The sequence below is a fragment of the Acromyrmex echinatior genome, chromosome 12 (genome assembly GCF_024713525.1).
Source record: "Acromyrmex echinatior isolate Ae372 chromosome 12, ASM2471352v2, whole genome shotgun sequence".
Lineage (NCBI taxonomy): Eukaryota > Metazoa > Arthropoda > Insecta > Hymenoptera > Formicidae > Acromyrmex > Acromyrmex echinatior.
In genome coordinates this window covers 10933044-10955380 of record NC_141863.1, presented here as the reverse complement: position 1 = coordinate 10955380, position 22337 = coordinate 10933044, and the positions used below count along the sequence as shown (strand labels likewise).

The window sequence follows — 22337 nt, the reverse complement described above, 5'->3', positions numbered from 1 at the left end:
TGTACGACAACAAACTTTTCAAGTCTGTTGTCTACGGGATAGAAGTTCTCGAATCTTCTTCTGCCAATATTGACAGGCTTGAAAAATTTGTCATACGATAAAAAATGAATTAATGTAATTTTAATCTAAAACGTACGTTTATAGATTTCTTTGTCCTAATTGGTCGATTGAATGATCATTAGGTATTATAACCATAATATATACTATAACGCCAACATGAATGCAGAAGCGGCGCATTTGCACACAGTTTAATTGTCACACTTCACTCACATCGATCAATTCCTAGTAATTCTTAACTACTTTATTAATGAGATATTATTTTAAATTAGAGAGAGAGAGCGCCAATTATTAGCTTATATATGAGCAATTGACATACACCCGATGCTTGCGATTCCAGTTAGAAAAGTGATGTTGATATAATGTTCATTCCACGTCAAACAAGTTGATTATCAAATGTATCGAAAAAAACTGATTTATTTTGAATAACGACATAATATACCTTTTATATCTGTTTGAAATAGTGTAAATACATAATAAGTATTGGGAGTACAAATTAGTTCGGTCCGTTTTCCAAAAGATGGCTCCGGCTGTTGTGAATGGTTAATAGTGACAACTGATTTTGGCGTTTTCAGAGAGGTTAGACATCCGCTAATAATATTCAGTTTATATCGCTTTGAGTTTCATACAAAAACCTTGATTTTTACTGTGTTTGAAATGTCGAATTTTGTGTTAACCAAGAAGCATTTGCAGGAGGTTCTAATTTTCTGCTTTAATTGGAAGAAAAGTGCAGCTGAAGCCCATCGAATGCTTGTCGAAGTTTATGGTGACACTGCTCCAACTGATAAATCATATAGGGAATGGTTTCGACGTTTCAAAGATGGAGATTTCAGCATTGAAGACAAGCCTCGCTCTGGACAGCCAAAAAAATTCGAAGACAAAGAATTAGAGACATTACTCGAAGAAGATCAGAGTCAAACGCAAGAGGAGCATGCAGAATCATTGGGAGTATCTCAACAAGCTGTTTCTGCACGATTGAAAGCCATGGGAATAATTCAAAAACAAGGAAATTGGGTGCCTTATGAACTGAAACCGAGAGATATTGAAAGGCGATTTTTCACTTGCGAACAGCTGATTCAAAGACAACAAAGAAAAAGTTTTGCATTGGATTGTGACTGGAGATGAGAAGTAAATATTCTACGACAACCCCAAGAAGAAAAAATACTACGCTAAGCCCGGTCAATCGTTGCCATCGACCTCAACATCAACACCAAAGCCGAACATTCATGGTTCGAAGATCATGCTCTGTATCTGGTGGGATCAAAAGAGTGTTGTTTACTATGAGCTGCTGAAATCTGGCGATTCCATTATCGGGCGATCGGTATCGGCTACAATTGATTCGTTTGAGCCGTGCATTGCGAGAAAAAACGGCCGGAATACGAGCAAAGATATAAAGTTATTTTTCTTCATGACAATGCTCGGCCTTATGTCGCAAAAGTCGTAAAAAAATATGGAAACGCTCAAATGGAATGTTTTACCGCACCCGCCGTATTCTCCGGACATTGCTCCTTCTGATTATTGGTTGTTCCGAAGGCACAATGCAGCACAATTTGGCAAGTCACCGGTTTACTTTTCCAAAATTGGATCGCCTCCAAAGACGAATCATTTTTTCGAGATGGAAATTCGAAAATTGCCTGAGAGATGGGAAAAAGTAGTAGCCAGCGATGGACAATACTTTAATTAATCTGTTCATTCATTTTGTTTTGAAATAAATGCATTTTTGAATACAAAAAAACGGATCGAACTAATTTGTACTCTCAATATATATGCATTTAACTGCATGTATACATATTTGCTAATTATTATTTAATTAATAAAAGAAAGTCGATTCAATACGTACAGCACAGAAACTTGTAACAATATTACTGCAACATTTCAACGTTGAATATTGCTATTCAATGTTGCAGAGATATTGCGAAGACTTCTTTTTGCAATATTATTTTAGCAATATTGCAGTGATATTTTTAAAATATTTTCAGCAAGTGACACAAATTGACACAGCGTCATTCTATCCTTGTTCAATAATTAGTAAGAAACAAAGACAGAATGACTTTTGTGTCGATTTGTGCCTCTGTTAAAAAGCTCGCTTTGAATGTTAAGACTTGTATATATTGATTTATATATAACCCAATAAAGTAAGGACCTGGACATAATGGAATATAAATTAATGATCACGTTTACACGACACACTTAATCGGGTTTTATAACATCTGTAGTTATGAAACTGACCAATCATATCCATATTCCTTTGAAAAATAGAATGATTGATTAGTTTAACGATTACGAATGTTATTAAACTCGATTAATATCCATTTCTAGTAGTATATTAGGTGTACAACTTTGCTTCCGCCGTTTTCCTATAAATAGCTTTAGCGGTAAGTGGTGATCGAAATAAATAGATCATAGACATCATACAATAAACTTGGGCATCTGTCAACATATGCCCATAGAAACATTAGTCGATTTGTGTCTGCATCATAAAGTTATACTCGATTGAAAATTCACTCGATTCAGTTTACGAGCCAAATTCTTGTCATTTGCGAGAATTTTTCTGCTTCAATATGAAGAAATCTGCGGCTGAGACTCATCGAATGCTCTCAAATACTTATGGTGAGGCCGCTATTATTGAAAGAACGTGTCGTGAGTGGTTTCAATGCTTCAAGAACAGTGATTTTGACGTCAAAGACCGGCATAGCGATGGAAGAGAGAAGGTTTTCGAAGATGCAGAATTGGAGGCATTACTTGATCAAGACTCGTATCAAGAAGAATTGGTACAATCATTGGGAATGACTCAACAAGCCATTTCAAAACGCCTCAATGTCATGGGAATGGTTCAGAAGCAAGGAAATTAGGTGCTGTATGAGTTGAAGCCGAGAGATGGTGAACGGCGTTTGTTTGCTTGTGAACAGCTGCTTGAAAGGCAAAGACGGAGGGGATTTCTGCATCACATTGTGACTGGGGACGAAAAATGGGTTCATTACGATAACCCCAAGCGCAGAAAATCATGGGGAGTTCTCGGCCATGCTTTCATGTCGATGGCCAAACCGAATATTCACGGCTCCAAAGTCATGCTCTGTATTTGGTAGGACCAGCTCGGCGTAGTGTATTATGAGCTGTTAAAACCGACTGAAACAATCACAGGCGATCAGTATCGAACGCAATTGATGCGTTTGAGCCGAGCATTGAAAGACAAACGACCGCAATACAACGAGAGACACGATAAAGTGATTTTGCAGCATGACAATGCTCGATCCCATGTTGCGAAAGTGGTCAAGACATACTTGGAAACGTTGAAATGGGAAGTCCTACTCCACCCGCCGTATTCTCCAGACGTTGTTCCCTCTGACTATCACTTGTTTCGATCAATAGCACACGGCCTGGCTGACCAGCACTTCCGGTCTTATGAAGAAGTAAAAAATTGGATCGATTCGTGGATCGCCTCAAAAGATGACCAGTTTTTTCGACGCGGGATTCGTACGCTGCCCGAAAGATGGGAGAAAGTAGTGGCCAGTGATGGATAATATTTTGAATCATAAATGTATAACCAGTTTTTTACAATAAAGCTTCGAATTTCGGAAAAAAACAGCAGAAGCAAAGTTGTACACCTAATAAATTAATTTTAACTTCGGTTCAACTTATCTTCGTCTTTTCCTAGTTCTAAAAATCAGAAAAAGAGTAACTTGAATCGAGATTAAAGTTAATTCGCATTAGAAACGAACATAAGATGTAAACGTAGTCAATGTCTATAATTTATAAAAATTGTGACTATAATTTATAGATATAGAAGTAAGGATTAAATATAATGCACAATAGAATTTTAAGATATGAGACATAAGTCGACATATAGTTCCGATATGCACTGCTAGTACTGAAAATCTATAGTTCACATTACATATACTGTAGATTTTTAGTACTGGCAGTGTATATTGGAACATGCCTATAAAATATGAAGACATAATTAATTATGAAGTCATATTTTATTTGTATCTATTGTACATTTAACTCTCATTTTCAATCTTTTTATATTTAAATTTTACAATACAAAATCTTATAACAAATGCAATAACGTTATAATATTACAGTAATGTTACTGCAAGATTACTGCATTATTACAATGTTTCTGTGCAATATTGCTGCAAGTGTTCTTCCACTATGCGTAAAACCAAATATTGCTTATATACAATATTGTTGCAACATTACGTATCAAAATTTTTAAACAGATATTTTAACGTTGCTATAATGTTGCTGAAATATTGCAGCAATATTTCGCAATGTTTTTGCAACGTTGCAATCTTGCAATGAAATATTTTTGCAATGTTGCTGCAATGTTTCTGTGTTGTACGGACAGTCTGACGTTAAAATCAACTAATCAGAAATCAATTAAATCATTACTTCGACGTCAAATAATTATATCAATGTCTTCTTTCTGATTGGATAGACATAGGCATAAAACTTTCTTCGTGTGGAAAGTCGAATGTCTCTAAGCAGAGAGAGAGTAGACCCTTAGAACATATACTATTGGAAGCGTAGTTGAGCGTTGAACGTGAAGCCAACATGTGTGCGAGAGAGAAAGCTAAAGTTGACCGCAATGCGCGTGTGGTATTCCTCAACCTCTTTGCCCGCGTTCCACTTTATTCGTATATTTAGTAGCCATATATCTGTATTAAAGAAAAAACGAATTTAACATAATATAATTTTAAAAAGCCGAAAAAAATATTGCATTGTAATAACGTGATCGTAATAACCCAGTACAACAACCCAAACACAATAATGTAACACATATACCTTAAATATGTAATATTAAGTATCACAAAGTAACAGTTATATAGCCAGTAACATATTGTGTGTTACGTGTACTACTAAATATCAGCAACAAAAATACTTCTCTGATCTATTTAAGATATGTATCAGAATATTTCAAATGTTCTGTTTATGATATGTAACACAACTAATATAATGATGTAACGCATACATTTTAAAATTAAAGGAAATATATACATTTTAAGGAATATATATATTTCAAATACATTACAAGTAACATATTTACGTTCAGATCAGATATGGTTAATAGCCCAAATATGATTAATGACAAGTACAAAATATTGCCAATCCAATTTTAATTAAATATATATGTGCTTTTTAAAATATATATTTATATGTATTTTATTACACGTGTAAAATTTAATAAGTAATATTTTAATTATCATACATATAAAATCTAATACATACATAAATATAAAAAAAGTATATATATATATATATATATATATATATATATATAGGGTGCGTCACCAAAATCCAGACAAATCGAATAATTCCTTTAAACAAAATGTTTTTAATGAAAAATTAAATATTGAAACAAAAATTCATGATATGAAAATAAAAAATCTTTTTACATAGCACTTGGGGGATCCCTGTAAAGCACATTATTCGATATATCCCCCATTAGCTTGAATGATGACCTCTATTCTCGATCTAATAGCGTTTGTACGCACGCTGTAATGTAGCGCTGTTCACGAATGCTGCCTCGATAGCGGTCCTTAATGACGTCACATTGGGATGCCAAGACTTGTTTGTGACCCTTTCAACTACGTTCCATACATAGTAATCCAAGGGATTTAAATCTGGGCTGTTGAGAGACCAGAATGGGAGCCGAGACGAGCAACTCGGCTTGTCCTGGCAGAGAGCATTTATCTTTAATGTGTATGATTTGTATGAAGGTCCTTTTCGGCATATTGTTGGCTCGCTTACAACAATCGATGCTAATTTTCGCAACGATTGTCCTGAGTCATCCGAAATGGTCAGCGTTTGAGTCCTTTCCTACAAGGGTCCTCGCGGTGCGTTCTTTCGAGTGACTCTTTCTCGCTGGCATATTGGAATCTTTGTTGGACTGTTCTAAAGCCGTATATTTTGTCACAAACGATTGATTTCGGGTATCCAAAGAACCGAATTATTTCCGTTGTTGAATGCCCAGCGCGAAGACCTTCGATGATCGCAGCTCTTCAGTTATACTCCGCATTTGGTTTCAACATCGTGACCGTTTTGAGAATATGACTATTTATTAGAAGCATTAGGCTTTCTTGGAAAGCCAAACAACAACTTCTATGCGGAGACACAATATAGTGGAAAATTTAAATTGAAATTTGTCCAAATTTTGGTGATGCACCCTGTATATATTGTATTAATTAAAATTGACTTATTGCCAGTATTTTGGACTTATTAGTATTTGGAACACTATAGCTGTCATTATAATTAGACCTATGCATATTTATTTTATATATAAGTCTACATGATGCAATTGTGTTATCCTGTTGCGTATTAAATTACTCATATTAATAATTATTAGAAATTAATTATGCGTTCTGTGTGATACAATTCGAGCAATTTACTAAAACACAAGCAAGCCGTAGCAGGAATTTAAAATGTATATATGCATTGTGTGCTCTGCATCAATAAGTTTTCTGATACTTTTTCATCATATGTAACGACAAGAATCAATGTTTTCATACATATCTGTTATTAATATCTTGTATACATATTAGTTATATAGCATTTTTTTTATATCGCTGGAAGATTACAGTTGTTATATGTGTGATATGTATTTTGATTTAGGTATATTATTAGTATTTTGATTTAGGTTTTATTATATTTTTAAATAAATGTTATGTTATATATGTAACAGAAAAATATAACATTGTTCTTCTAATGTGCTCTACATCTTGTCTACATAACCATATAATATAACATTATCTTTCGTATTTATATCAGTAATTATTACGTATAATTTAATTGTGACTATTTTATGACTATATACAAATTATTCTTTCTGTGATTCTATTAAGTTATATTGTGTCCTATTGACAGATCTCTCAGTATTTAATAAATATCTGCAACTTCACTAAATGACTACAATAGTGCATGATATTCAATTACGTACCACGATTGGTGACAAATATTTATAAGATGAATCGTCTAAGAGAAAGCAAATCATGTTAATGTTTCTTACTTCTTTTGTAATAATTTTATTTAGCCATTAAAATGTCACTTCTTCAAAATTAATTTTATTTTAATTAAATAAAATACACTGATAATGACATGATCGTTGTCGAAACATGTGTTTATTTGTTGAATATTAAAAGTTATTGTTTGGCTTGTAGCTCTTCTATTTTATTATTATCAATATAACATTGTTCTTTGTATGTGCTCTATAAGTTACATGTTGGTTTGCTGAGAATTAGGTTTCTTATTATACATAAGTTAATGTAGAGGAAACCTGGCAAATCTGAACATCCCTGGCAAAGCGAACATTCGCCATTATTCGTAAATTATATGTTAGCAAGAACTGAAATAAATACAACATAACCTCATCCGTCTATTGCTTATGTGTCGCAAGCAATTGAGTTATCAGGAGAACGCACTGCATGTCGACACAGAGAATATAAAATCCGAAATCAACAATATACTTTTACTATTTCAAGTTTTTTTCTCTATGGAATTACACTTTCGTAAGATTACTTATAATTATTATATTGTGTTCTTTAAAAGCATGTGTTTTAATTCACCATGACTTTCATAAAATAATTGCTATTGGTTTTGCTTTGATTTCATTTTGATTGCTTTTCAAAAAGCAAAGTAGACCGGGCAAAGTAGAGAGACTTGGCAAAGTGAATCTTGTTTGCCGGTCGCCTATTTTACCAGTCATTTGTCTATTGTTTGCTCTATTACTTCTCCCTGTTACATTTTTCATCCTTTATTAAAAGAAAAATTAATCAGTGGAATAAGAAATTTATACAGCTTGTCATTAGAAGATGCAAATCTGGAAATTCTGTGAAGAAAACAATCAGAAAACATATAGCGAACTTAAAACATATACGTATTATAATCTTTTAATTAATTCATTAATTTGTTAATGTTGCTTAAAAGCACTGTTCCTATTGATGTTCACTTTGCCCTGTCTCTCTATCCACTTTGCCTAGGTACCAGGGCAAAGCGAATAGTTTTATCTATATCCATATTTTTTATTAATGTTTTAAAACTATCAAATGTTTAAAAGTTTTATTTATTATAATAAATATTAATTAGCGGTTAATGGGAGCATGCACAGCGCGGTACTTGAAGCGCAATAAAATATATTTACTATAATTGTACTTTACTGTATTTGTTGATGACAAATTTCTTGAACCTTTCGGTTTATTTTAAACCATCATCAGCAATCCATGAACAATATTCTAATTCGCACATATTGGAAGTGGTCACTGTACGGAAGAGATAAGCATATACCTACTTCTTAATTGAGAAATGCCGTTAATTTTCTTCGTTGGATAACCAAGTGAATAACTAAATGATACATTAAAAATAATGATGTTATATTGATTTTACATAGTTTGTTACTTTTACTCTCACCGTCTTTTATATATGCATCAATTATGTGATGACATATGTAGGTTATGTTTACATATGTTGTTCATATTTAATACATATTTCATATTTATTCCATTTCTTTTGAAAAGGTTTCCGAAAAATAAGGAACTTTGTGAAAAAAGCTATTGTTTTGAAATGATAAGGATATTTAAATTTACTCCCATACAGCACAGAAAGATTGCAAAATGATTATGGATATATCTCATTATAATGTTATAATATTGCAAATAGATTGCGCAATATCTTTGCAACAATGTTGTAACGTTACATGTACCTATATCATAACATCAGAAAAATATCCATTTTCAGTACGAAAATGGATATTTTCGCGTGATATCGCAGCGTAAAGTATTTGCATTATTATTAAAAATAATTCTATTATTATTGAATATAATTTGAAATACAATTTATGATATAAATAAAAGAAATACAAAAAAAGAACTAATCAATATATTTTATATTATAATTATTATATTCTATACTTAATTGCAAATTTTATATGCAGGTATATATATTTTAAAAATTTTACATATTCCAGTCAGAAATATATAGTTGATATGTCCAATCAATATCGAAAAGCAGACATTGAAATAAAATCAAACTTTATGTATTATGTTATGCGTTATGAACAAGTCTATTCTGTGGCTTTAACTCGATTTCGAATGCTACACAAATACTTTATGAAAAAGTTCGATTGACCAATTGATTGCTAATAATATCCCATATAGCACAAAAAAATTATAGAAACATTGCAGAATGAAACATTGCAATATTGTATGGTGGTGGCAAAACGTTGCTGAATCATTGTTGCAAAATTCCAACAATGTTAAGATGTCCGCTTTTTGTTATATTGCAACAAAACATTCTAGCAATATTGCAATATAATGCAATATTTGGATAAATGTACCTGTATTTCGATAAATTTTTTACGAAGACTCTAAAGTGAAAAGTATTTCTATATATGTATTTCACTAACTTTAATTTTTCTACAAATTGCATTTCTAGTGATATGTGCTTTCCAAAAGCAATTTTTTATGATAAAACCATAAAATATTCTAATAAATATAATATGAATTCTGAAGGATAAATTTATTCGTAAGGATAAAGCATGTGTGTGCCCCGAAAAAAATACAAATATTATCCACATTAATATAACAATACACATTAATAATACAATCATACTTAGTAAGTTAATCATGAATTAAGTTAATCGCAGTGATTTAATTCGGAACCATTCCAAGTCAACTGAAATCGATTAAAAAATGACGGTATGAAATTTATCAATAAAGTTCGGACGCTGGTTTATTCTTGCGTTCACATCAGTCATAAATACATCATCGATCACATGATTAATATTTCGATAAATTGTTTTCAGCAGCTTAATTGCTTATCTGATAATGATGCATTGATTGTATCCAAATTTGATATTATACAATCTTTTGATTTCATATTTAAAATAAATATAAAACTTAGCTAATGAAATGGTCATCAAATAATAAATCAATAAATTTTTTATTTAAATATAAAATAAGTAATATTAATTATTATATCATAAAAACGACTGTTAAAAAAGATTGTACTATATAAATATTATAAAAACTTATATTTTTATATTAGTATTATTGTAATAATTAAAGAATTACAGTTTTGCAATGTTTGTGGAATATTACAAGTATATTATTAACATTTTGCAAGCATATATTGTTAATTTATATTTCTATAATATTTCTGCAATGTTACGAAGTAACATTGCAAGTCAATAAGTTCTTAGAAAATTTGTCAGAGAGCACTAGCAGTGTCATACCATATTACTTTTTGACAAGTAGCATCTTTCAGCGGATTACTGTCAAATTTTGAATGGAATTCATCGCGTGGTTTCATTTCTGTAGACGATTAAAGCGAACAATCTTTGTATTTTTTGCAAAATGGAAAAAAACGAGTTTCGTGCAGTGATCAAATATCTACATATGAAAGATTTAATGCTGAAAGAAATCAAAGTCGAGTTGGATAATGTTCATAGCACATCTGCACCAGCGTCTTTGCGACTGTATACAATTGGGTGAATGAATTTAAACATTCACATGTGATGCACTTCGTTCGGGATGTCCAATTGAGGCTGCTACGTCATAAATCATCAATAAAATTTTCACGATATTGTTTTGACTGATCGACGAGTGAAAGTGCGCGAGCTTGTTGAGGCCACAGGCATATCACATGACACAGTGATTTCAATTTTGCACGAACAATTGGGTATGAAAAAGCTATCGGTAAGATGGATGCCGCGTTTGCTCACTGTGGACTATAAGCGCGACCGCGTGACGATTTCAACAACATTTGGAGATGTTTCAACGTAATCCAGATGAATTTCTGCGTCGATTCATTACTGTGGACAAAATATGGATCCATTACTTCACACCCGAGACGAAGGAACAGTCAAAACACTGGACTTCACCGAGTGAACCAGCTCCGAAGAAGGCGAAGACCGTGAAATCGGCCGGAAAGATGATGGCCACAATTTTTTGGGATGCACGAGGTATAATTCATATCGATTACCTTCCGTCGAAACAAACGATCAATGGCAATTACTAAACAGCCTTATTGGACCGTTTCAATAACATTTTAAATAAAAAACGTCCCCATTTGGCGAAGAAGAAAATGCTCTTCCATCAAGACAATGCACGGATTCACGCGTGCCCAGCACCGATGGCCAAATTCAACGAATTCTGCTACGAATTACTTCCCCATTCAACATATTCGCCAAATTTAGAACAAATCCCCTGCGATTTCCTGTTTCCAAACCTGAAGAAATGATTCGGAGGAAAGAGATTTCATCAGAGAGCAACATTGTCGAAACAGAGGCTAATTTTGAAAGGTTTTCAAATCATATTATTCGGACGGCTTGAAAAAGTTAGAGAATTGTTGGATCAAGTGTATCGAGCTGACTAAGCAGACTATGTTGAGAAATAAAAATGAATCGAATAAAAAAAAATGTGTTTTACTATGTTTTTCTAAAAACTTATTGACTTGCCCTCACATACATTGCAATTTGCAATATTGCAACATTGCAGCAATATTGCTTCAATTTGTGCTGTATGGGATTATATTCATCTGTTTTTTACTATAGAAATCAATGTTCTAACGATATAGTTGGATCTTAAATGCTTGTATGATTCTATGTGAATCTATGCATTATGTATGTAGTGCATTGAAATAATTTTTCGGTTTTGATGCGCTAACTTCATTAAACTATCACAGTAATATTACGACTTAAATTGACTAGTAATTTAACAATTTGATGCTTTTTTCGCATCTTCGAACGATCTTAATAATGCTGAGACATATTAAAATCTGTAAATAATTAATTCCTATATATAAAAATATTACCTCGGCCGGAGTCGAATCCGGATCTTATGCTTTCCGGGTGAGCTTTAGACCGTCAGTGTATATAAATTCACACAGAATTATACAAGCATTTAAGATCCAGCTAAATCATTTAAAGTGAAAAAGATTGAAATATAATTAAAAATAAGAATTAATAAAATTAGTTGTCTAAAATTTAGATACTGTTGATAAAAAAAAATAAGTTTCAAAAAAGATTCTACATTGCTATTTTTTTTAATTTTGTCCAAATAATTTTAACATTAAGAAACGTTTTTTTAAGATTAAAGGAATGTTTCTTCAAACGTTAAATAAACGTTTTTTAAGCATTAAAAAATGTTTTTTAAATGTAAAAGAATGTTTTTTTAATTAATAAAAAAGGATCTATTCTATTATAATTAAACTTTTTTAAATGTTTTTTAAACATCTTCTACAATGGAAAAAATACGTTTAAAAATTATTTCAGAAACATTTCTTTACTGATCGGGTTAAATTGATTTCTATACCCAAGTAGAACAAAAACGTTGAAAAAATGTTAAAAAAACGTTTTTCCGTAACATTGAATAACAATTACAAGTAAACGTTTCTAATACATTATAAATGACCATGTAGGAAACATTAGAAATAACGATAAATTAAACGTTTATGAAACCATTATAAAAACTATTATAAATTTTTTTTTTACTGCAAAAGAACCATTTTAAAATGTTTATATATAAATTTAGTTAACGTTTTTACAACATCTATGTAACCCATTTTTATAATAAGTCTCTGACAGTCCCGTTTATTCACTGAAAAAAAATGCTTGTAATTTTATATAGAAGTTACATGTATATAACCGGAAAATTACTTAAATATGACTAAAAATTTTCACGTAAACAACTAGTAAAGGAGCGATTAGAAAAGCGTTGATTGGTTTCTCTGAAAGAAAAGAAATTGTTATCAGAGCGCGCAACTGCAAATACAGGGTATACTAAAAGGCCACTATTTCATTTATGCGTTTTTGTCGTATGACAAATCTTTTATGCCTGTTTAGTGATAACAGGATGAAGAGATCCGAGGATTTCTCTGTCTTGTATACATTTGTCATATGGCAAAAACGCACAAATGAAATATCATCCACAGAGTATCTCAAGTAAGAGCTAGTACAGACTGAAAACGAATGAGGCAAAACTGGAAATGAATTTGTGCAATAATCTGTTATACAGTCAGGCATTATAACTTGACAAATTCATGCCTTTATTTCATTAAAGTGATATACAATCCCAATGCGATCCTTCCGTTCATTTATTCTTTTTATTTATATTTTATCTTAAAAAGCAACAATTTTAAAACGTTTATACAACATGGTTATTTAACCGGTTTCTAAAAAATGTTTTTAAAATAATCTTAAACGGCTTTAAAACAAAAATAACCATTTCTAAACATTTTATAAATGTTGTTGTTCTACTTGGATAGTTTGTGTTATCACAATACATTAAGTCAGTATTATAATTATTTTGTCTAAGATACATAATAACTTAAAATTCGTGAAACTATTAACGATAACAATGAGTAAGAAACATTCAAATAATTATATAATTTAAATTATATGATTTTCTTCAAGGGAGGATTTCACCCTCTTAACATGTTAACGACTCAGCACGTATAAAAAAATACGTGTCTTATTTTTGTCTGTAGAACAACATACTAAAAGCTCATTTAAATCGGCGGCATACAACTGGTGTGTTCCCTTGTTAGTGAAAATTCTTTGCCTGAAATTCTAAATACTGAAGTCTTAAAAAAGATACTTTGCAATAATGTTTTCATAGAATTTCTTTCTCTGTAATAAATACATAAATGAAACGCATACCAACATGACTCTTGTGCTAACGAGTTTTGGTCTCCCTACGCATGTAGAAATGTCAAGATATAAATAACTTTGAAATGTAGTACACATCAAACGTATAAAACAACAAAAAAAGATGTTTTATATATCTGCTTTATAAACATTTTTAGATCTTCATGTTTTTAAAATATTTTTAGCTTTTCACATGTTGAGCCTAAGTTATATGATATTCCTGTCAATTGTGCCGTACATCCCTGGTATTGATTTTATAAACGAATCTCAAGCACGTCATTTGTTTCAAAACATGGCGCCTGTGTTCTATGTTAACGAGAAAAAATATTTTTATTTACTTCTATTACACGCAAATGCAGCTATACAAATAGGAGGAACTGCATTGCTTGCTACAGGCCTAATGATATTAGGTTATGCCAAACATGTCTGTGGAATGTTGAGAATCGCCAGGTGATGGATTAGATGTGAATATATATAAATTTGTGATTTATTTTTTATTATTATGTTATTGGTAATGAATTAAAAGAGCTCGTTTTTATTTGAGAATACTTGACAAATTTATTCATAAAATAAAATGATGTAGATATCGCAAAAATGTAATATTATTACATATGTGTATGTACGAACAAACTTTCCTTTTGTGGCAATTTCATATTTAAACAAAATCTCTTTTGTTAATAAAATTAAAAGTTGTATCTATTAGAGTAAATTATTGTTCAAAATATTTCTATATTTTTATTCTTAATGTATGTAACTTCCCAATCAGAACAATAAATCACGATAACGTTCATTTTGATATTATAATGACTTGTTGTTCTGCTTGGGTTGTTATTATTGCAATAATAGCTCTTTGATATTAGAAAAACAGTATCGTAAATATCTTATTTAAGAGAGCCGATGACTTTGAATCCTTAGGATCATAAATTTTCATTGTCAAGGTTATGTTTCTAAGTGATCGTCAGAAAATTTTATGCTCATTGTTTGTTAAAAAGTTATTGTCATAAAAAGGTAGATAATAAAAATTACATTTTTCTGAGCAAGCTACGTCATTTTGTCGTTATTTTGACATCAGCTTGCTACAAAGGTTATAAGTCGGATGATATCAGGTATGTAAATATGAAACCGGAATTTTTTTATAGAAAATACACGTTTATTGCATAAAAATGATAAAAAATATTTTATTTGAAGTATTGCCCATCGCTAGCTATACATTTTTTCCACCTGTCTGACAATTTGTGGATGTCACGCCAAAAAAATTGTTGCTCTTTTGAGCCAAACCAGTCATCTAGCAATTTTCGTACATCTTCGTAAGAAGTGAAGCGCTGCTGAGCAAGTGCGTATGTGCGTCCCATCGATGTAAATAAGTACGAGGGGTATCCAGAAAATAAGTTCCGTTTGTATTATACGTTTAGTAAGGTCGATGTATGAGCGAGCTGGCAACACAGCATTGAAGAGGGGAAGCTACCGAATAGAATGAGCGGTGTTCGGCGTCAGTAGCTCGTGAAACACGGTCAGGAGAGGTTATCAAAATGGAGTCCTCCACTTCGCGTCCCGCCACCTCCATTCCGATTCCTTCTCGAGTTGTTTTGCGCGGCATCATTCAGTTTCTTTTTGCTCAAGATTTTAAATCAGTTGATATTCACAAACAGCTTGTTTCTGTATATGGAGAGAGTGTGATGAGTGAATCTATGGTGCGGAGATGGGTCCGAGAATTTAAGGCAGGAAGACATTCGCTTGAAGACGAAAGTGGGAGAGGCAGACCCTCCCTTATCACGGATGAGTTGACGACAAAAATTGAAAATGCGATTCGCAATGATCGTCGTTTAACTTTAGATGAACTCCACAACCTTTTTCCAGAGATATCCCGAAGTCTTATCCATGAGATCGTTTCAGAAAAACTCGAATTTCGCAAGGTTTGCGCCCGTTGGGTTCCCAGAGAACTGACTCCTCTAGCATCATCTAGCACCATCGGACTACCATCTTTTTACGAAACTGAAGGAGTCCTTGGCCGGAAAACGCTTCCAAAGCGACGAGGAAGTTCAGACAGCTGTAACTAACTGGACTAAAGAACTGGCGGGAAGTTTCTATGCAGAAGGGATTTCGAAGCTTGTTTCCAGATATACAAAATGTATTGAGATTGACGGGAATTATGTAGAAAAAGAGAAGAGAGAGACTAGAAGTTGTCAAGTATTATCCATGTAAATTTTAGATTTTTTCAATAAAAACTTTATTTGTAAAAAAAAACGGAACTTATTTTCTGGATACCCCTCGTAGTAATCGGACGGAGCCAAGTCTGGTGAGTAAGCCGCATGCGAAAGTATTTCCCAACCAAACGCCTCAATCGTTTCCTTGACCAGTTTTGCTGCGTGTGATAGTGCATTATCATGAAGCAAAACCACTTTGTGTTGCCTGTTTTGATATTCCGGTCGTTTTTCACGCAAAGCTTGATTCAAATTGATCATTTGTTATCGGTTCAGTATTAACGGTTTCGCCAGGTTTTAGCAGGTCATAATAGATCACACCTTTCTGATCCCACCAAACACAAAGCATTGTCTTCCGTCCGCGATTTGGCCTTGCAATCGATATCGATGGTTCGCCTGGAGTTACCCATAATCTTTTACGCTTAGGATTCTCAAAATATATCCACTTTTCATCGTCAGTCACAATTCGATGGAGAAATAACTTTCTTTTGTACCTGGCGAGCAGCATTTCGCAAGTGGTTTTTCGGTTTTCCTGCTATCTTTCATTCAGTTCATGTGAAACCCATTTTCCCATCTTCTGGATCTTTCCCATGGATTTCAAACGAATAGAGACGGTTTCTCGTGTCACATTCAATTGATCCGCGAGTTGTTGTTGAGTTTGAGCGTCATCCTCATCCAACAATGCTTGCAATTCGCTGTCTTCAAACTTTTTCGGTGGTTTTCCACGTTCTTCGTTTCTCACGTCAAAATCGCCACTTTTGAATTTTTTAAACCACTCAAAGCACTGTGATCTACCAAGAGCATATCCACCGTAAGCTTCGACAACCATTCGATGCGATTCTGCAGCAGTTTTCTTCAAATGGTAACTGAAAATCAATGCTGTCCGCAAATCGTAGTTTCCAGGCACAAAATTCGACATGTTCAACGCTATTGCAAACTATACTGTTGTATGAAATTCGTATTGTTGTGAGTTGAAAATCTTTGTCAGATGTCAGAACAAGGAAATGGCGTCAATGGCGCGGTCTGACGGCAACTACATTGACAGCTATGGCCATCTATTGGTAAATTTCGTATTTACATACCTGATACAGAGGATTATATAAGTACTACTTTTCACGCGAAATGACGTCTACCTCACCTCCGCCCTGTCTAGTGGAGTACGACTTCTCGCGCGAAGTGAGGTTTACTTCTCTTCTGCCTAAGACTTTCCACACAAAACAAGATCTACAATTGTTTGCTTACAAAGTCGGATGCGCCTAGGCAGGGAGGAGATGGAGTGGATCTCGCTTTGCATGGAAAGTTTTATACCGAAATTTGTGATAATAATTATAATTTCAATTATACAGTTAAATGCAAATTCACATTTTCAATTTTATTTGTAAATAATTTTTGAATGAATGTGAAGAGTACGGGCTAAAACTTTCTGAAGATCATTCAGAATCATATATCAAAGTCAAGATCATTGGAGATAACTCCTGACTATATATATATATATATATAATTGGCTACATTAGCAAATTATCCCCTTATATGTAATAAAATTATGTAATTATAAAAAAATTATTTACAGTTATCGTACTAAAAAAGCATTCATGCTAAATATAATAAAAAATGATAACTTAAAGAACGAGACTGCAATTTATAAAGAAATAATTCTTGCTGTCGATATTCATCGTAAAGCTATCAAGTTAGTATTAATGTATCAATAACAAATAGTACAAGTAGCAATATAGGGTCGATTCTAACTCAGGTGCGCGGAGTGCAAATATGCGGAGGATACTTGTAGGGAAAGGGGAATGGCGCGGCTCAGGCAGTATCGCTGTACTAAACTATACATAAACTATTGATACGCATCATGTTGTGACGGTATCGTGTTTCCTTAGGGATCCTAAGCTCGCAGACTGCCATCAACCCGTCGCCATCCCCAAAAATGCGGTATTATAACGCGCACAAAAAAGCACCAATATTTAAAAAAAATGTAAAAAGATTCTTACTCAATTCCTCTTTCTCTTCCTCCTCCTCGCTCACTCCTCGTCCTCATCTTCCAGCCGCTGCGAGGACGTTAAAGAGTTCCAGCTCGCTGTGCAGGTGGAGGAGGTTTAGCATGAATGTAATACATTTATCAGCATCAACATTGTTGAAATTAGCAGGGTTGTTATTAATGTACACCATTTCCTCCTCCTCGTCAACGATGATAATGTCATCATCATCATCATCACCCTCCTCATCAATGATGTCCTCCTCGCCGAGGGCGTCCTCCTTTTTTTTTTAACATAGAGAAATCTTCATAAACCTCTCCCTGAAGCGACGATTCTGAGATCGTCCTATAGGGGGGAGGAGGGAGAGACACTCCCGGTGTTTGACTAAACTCGGGAGTAATGTGGGATTCAGACAGTCTTGTATCAGCCGAGTGAGATGCCAAGGCGCCCGCTTAGCCACTAAAATTCTACAGTGGTCTGACACTGACCGGTGTTGGGGGATGTCGGGTATTACCTCAGATTTGTTTCCGACATCCCTAGGTCTGGCGCAGTGAACTACCTCCTCGTCAATTTTGACCTCTTTATGTGGCAGGATAAGATCGCATTTCTCTCGATGAAATTCTCTCTTCAAGATGAGAAAGAGAAAGAAGGGAGGAGGGGCTGCCTCTCTGCCCTGACCTATTCTTAATATAAAACGAATGTGCGAGGCCCTCAGATTAAAGGGTGGGTGCCTCTATCCTGATTCAGCAAGGGGTCTGTCTTCCCTTACCTAAGTTTCTCCGCCTCTTCCCTCTGCACCATTACTTTTATGCAGAAATCCGTCACCGCTTTTTACTCTCTTTCGCTCCCCATCATCCTGCTAATTATTGCGGGGAGCGGAAGATCCCGCCCAATGAATTCCATCAATATACGGCTCTCTTTATCCCACGGCATGCATTTGGCGAGGGTGTGGCGCGCCGTGTTCATATTGCCTCCCGCAACAATACCCCGCGCAACACTGGAAACAGGCTTCAGTCTGCTTCTTCCCTATTCAATGCGGATACCTTGCGATACAGTGGTGCCCCATGAGGATTTGCACCATGTGAAAGATTAACTCTCCTCAACTCTTATCCACCCAAGCCCTCAGGTGAGGCTGGATGGCCTTAACGATTTTGCGGCCGTATATGGAGGGATTGTGGAGCGTTTTTCTCAGCTCCTCAAAGTCTTCCCTTTCTCACGTTCTCTCATGACGTCAATGGCCCTGACCGGGACAATTCCTCCGGATGCATTGGACTGGGCTTCTTTGACGCTCCGGTATACCGCGGAGCGCTCGGTGATCATAAGGTCCATGGGGGGAGGGAGGAGAACATCCCCCGATGAAAGCCGTTACGGTTGCGTGCGACACAGTTCTGTAGGCCCGGATTATTCGGACAGCGAAGTAAAGAGTCGCGTGTGCACAGACGTTTAACCTCTACGTCTGGACCGTCGAGGTTGAGCAATAGGCGGGCTAGAGCGTCCGACATCTTGCCCGCTCTGGGTCAACGAAGTATGTCGAGTAAACCCAAAGTAAACCACAGAGTCTATCCAAAGTGAGCCCCAGATTGAGCATCTGGGAGCCCACTTCAATTCGGGTTGACTCCATTTTCACTTTCATAGTAGGCGGCTTCCCAGTTTGACGACTGTAAAAGTACATCGCCTTACACTTTTGAAGTGCCACCTCAAGGCCCACTGTGTTGATCCTTCGCATCACCTTTGCATCTATCTCGATCTTCATCCTGATTTTTGCTTCCTCCAAGTCTTCACTAGATAAGTGTCGTCTGCGTAACACACCATACCGCAGCCAACAGGAAGGGGGGTGATAAGTACTTCGTCTTATGTGTGGTCTCACAAAAGTGGGCCTAAAACAAAGTCTTCCAGAACTCGCAAGTAAATTTTTTTACTCCCCGGCCCCATCCGTACAAAATCGACCTGTCGGAAGTAATCCCGGAGGACCTCTCGCAAGTAATTAGGAAGGCCGTGGCCTTCTTGATCATGATAATTCGTAGCTCTCTTGATCACATCCCAGAGGATAGAGCATTAGTGATGTCGAGAGACCAACTATGACAACTCCATCTCCATTGACTATGTTCTTCGTGTGAAACCGGACGCGTAGGAAGACATCCTCCTCGCCGAGGATGATGTTCTTTTCGATCAGGACCTCTTTCTCTTCCTCCTCCTTCATTTTCAATTTTTTATGTGATTGCTCGTATTTTTTCATTTTTTTTCTGAATCATACACAAAAATTATCACTTTCACTTAAGCACGTAACTCACGGGCAAAAATATTCTGCCATTAACACGAAACCGCTAAATAACAGAATATTTTTGCAGGTTTATCTCAATCTGAGGATTACTCACATCGAATAAAAAAAATCACTCACATCGAATATCTTGCGCAGATAAGACTTGACAGAGACTGACGCTGAGAAGTATCCTTAGCTGCGGCAAAGTTATCCGACATATTATTCATAGGCAGCCGTTGTATATGAAATATTTTAGATCATAAGTGTTGATAGACAATAAAAATATACATAGAACTCTAGACGTGTTAAGAAAAGCACGGACTATTGTTCATTTAAACGGAGTGCGATAGCGCGTCGAGGCATAAGATAGGACGAATGGGAAATAAAGAAAGTACATATTCAGTGATGTGAATGAAAAATTTTTCATTCACATTTTATTATATCATTTTATTTTCGTACGTATTAAAAACTAAAGCTAAGAACTCGCAATCGACGAGCTGCTTGTTGAAGATGTCGCTATCGCGTATAGCATTCTCGGACGCGATATTGGAGAATCGTTATATATTTGACATCGATCGTATCGACGAAATAATTTGGCTAATCGATCGAACGTTACATCGATACATCTGTCAAACTCAAATATACGGCGTAGTTTCGATCATGCGTACGAATCGAAACGTACGAGTGTCGTTCAGCGTGCAAACTCTGCAGATAGCTGCCCAACGCTTATGAAATTGTCTTTGTGGTAGTTTCGAAGCATCTTGTAAATATTCCATTGCTGCTCGTAGAAACCTTTTCACATTTCGAGAGATAGCGACAGTCCGTATCCGATGATCTCCCAGGGCAATCTTCACGTAACTCGGTGGACCGACGTTGATTTCAATTTCCAAAAACTTGTAACTAATAGTTGTCTGCTCAGTAAGCGCATCGCGCGACACTTTATGTTGTACATACGTAATGTTGAAAAAACGTTTTTTTTGTGTATAGAAACTTACGCGTAACAGTTCTTCTTCGTCTAGTACAATATGCTGCTCTCTATGGCGAAATACATTTTTCAGCTGTTCGTAAAAGAGATAATCGCAAGACTGATCGTAACTGCATAAATTGTGATGTATATAGTAATACTTCTAGAATCAAAGAGGGAGTAACCCCTCCCCTTCTTTGCAAGAATTTTGAACTTGTTACCACATGTTTTATCGCGTCTTTTTACATATTTTCTTTGTCGCGAGTTGTTTATACATAAGTACATATCTACCTATTTACGTATGTACATACGTACATACATACATACATACATAAATTTGCTGGTTTTTCTTTTGTATATATATATATATATATATATATATATATATATACACCACCGTCTTTGTCAAGGCACTGTACATATCTGTAAATACACTTTGTATATATCATATAATTCTGCATTATTTCTTTTTTTTTCGTATCGACTCCTGAGCCGTTTTCCTAGCGCACGGCGAACAGTAGAGGCCGACGGCGATGGCCAACTTTCCCTCTGATTTTTAGCTTGTATGTTTTCTCGTCTCTCTGGAGGACCTCGTACGACCTGTCGTACGGTGCTTGCAGCGTCCCTATTGGCGCGTCGTGACTTAGGAACACTTTTGAAATGTTCTCTAAGTCCTTGAAGGCGAATGTCGGCTTTTGTCCGTGTCTCCGGATCCTCGAGCATAGTTGCTCCATAGCCTGTCTTAGCGTCTCCAGGTATTCATGTCCCTCTTGTTTTTTGGTTGGTATATCTGTTAAGAACTGTCCTGGTAGTCATATCGGCTGTTGCTTGTAGATCCTCTCTCCTTGCCGCTCGGATCCCTATTAATATTATTAGGAGGACTTATGTCCACCTCTCGGTCTAGCTTCTTATGGTCCGTAGTTATCCTTTGCGTAACTCCAAATCTTGTTACTCCGCCTCAGAAAAGGTGTTTTGTTATTGTCTCCGCCGATATATCTACTATTGCTTCTGGCCTGTGTGTGAAGCGATCAATTATTGTTAGGCAGTATCAAAAGTTTTTTTGCGCTTGGTAGCGGTCGACAAGGTCATACATGTATGTGCTCGAACCGTCTTGTTGGCTCTAATATGTTTCCAATTGGCGTTGTACTGTCTTTATCTTTGCCTTTTGGCACTGTATGCCTGTGTCCATTATCTGCAATCCTTGTCTATGTTCGGTCAGACAAATCTACTTGCCACT

The 22337-nt window shown here is 35.0% G+C and overlaps 1 protein-coding gene across 2 annotated transcripts in view; it reads left to right on the top strand.

Moving 5' to 3' along the window:
- LOC147907886 (uncharacterized) overlaps nucleotides 1-22337 on the top strand; it is a 94888-nt gene that overhangs the window by 54170 nt on the left and 18381 nt on the right. For both annotated transcript variants that reach the window (XM_087411965.1, XM_087411966.1), the window contains exons 4-5: nucleotides 13882-14146; nucleotides 17468-17584. In XM_087411965.1, coding sequence (XP_087268091.1) covers nucleotides 13882-14146; nucleotides 17468-17584 — 382 coding nt within the window. The remainder of the gene's footprint in view (nucleotides 1-13881; nucleotides 14147-17467; nucleotides 17585-22337) is intronic.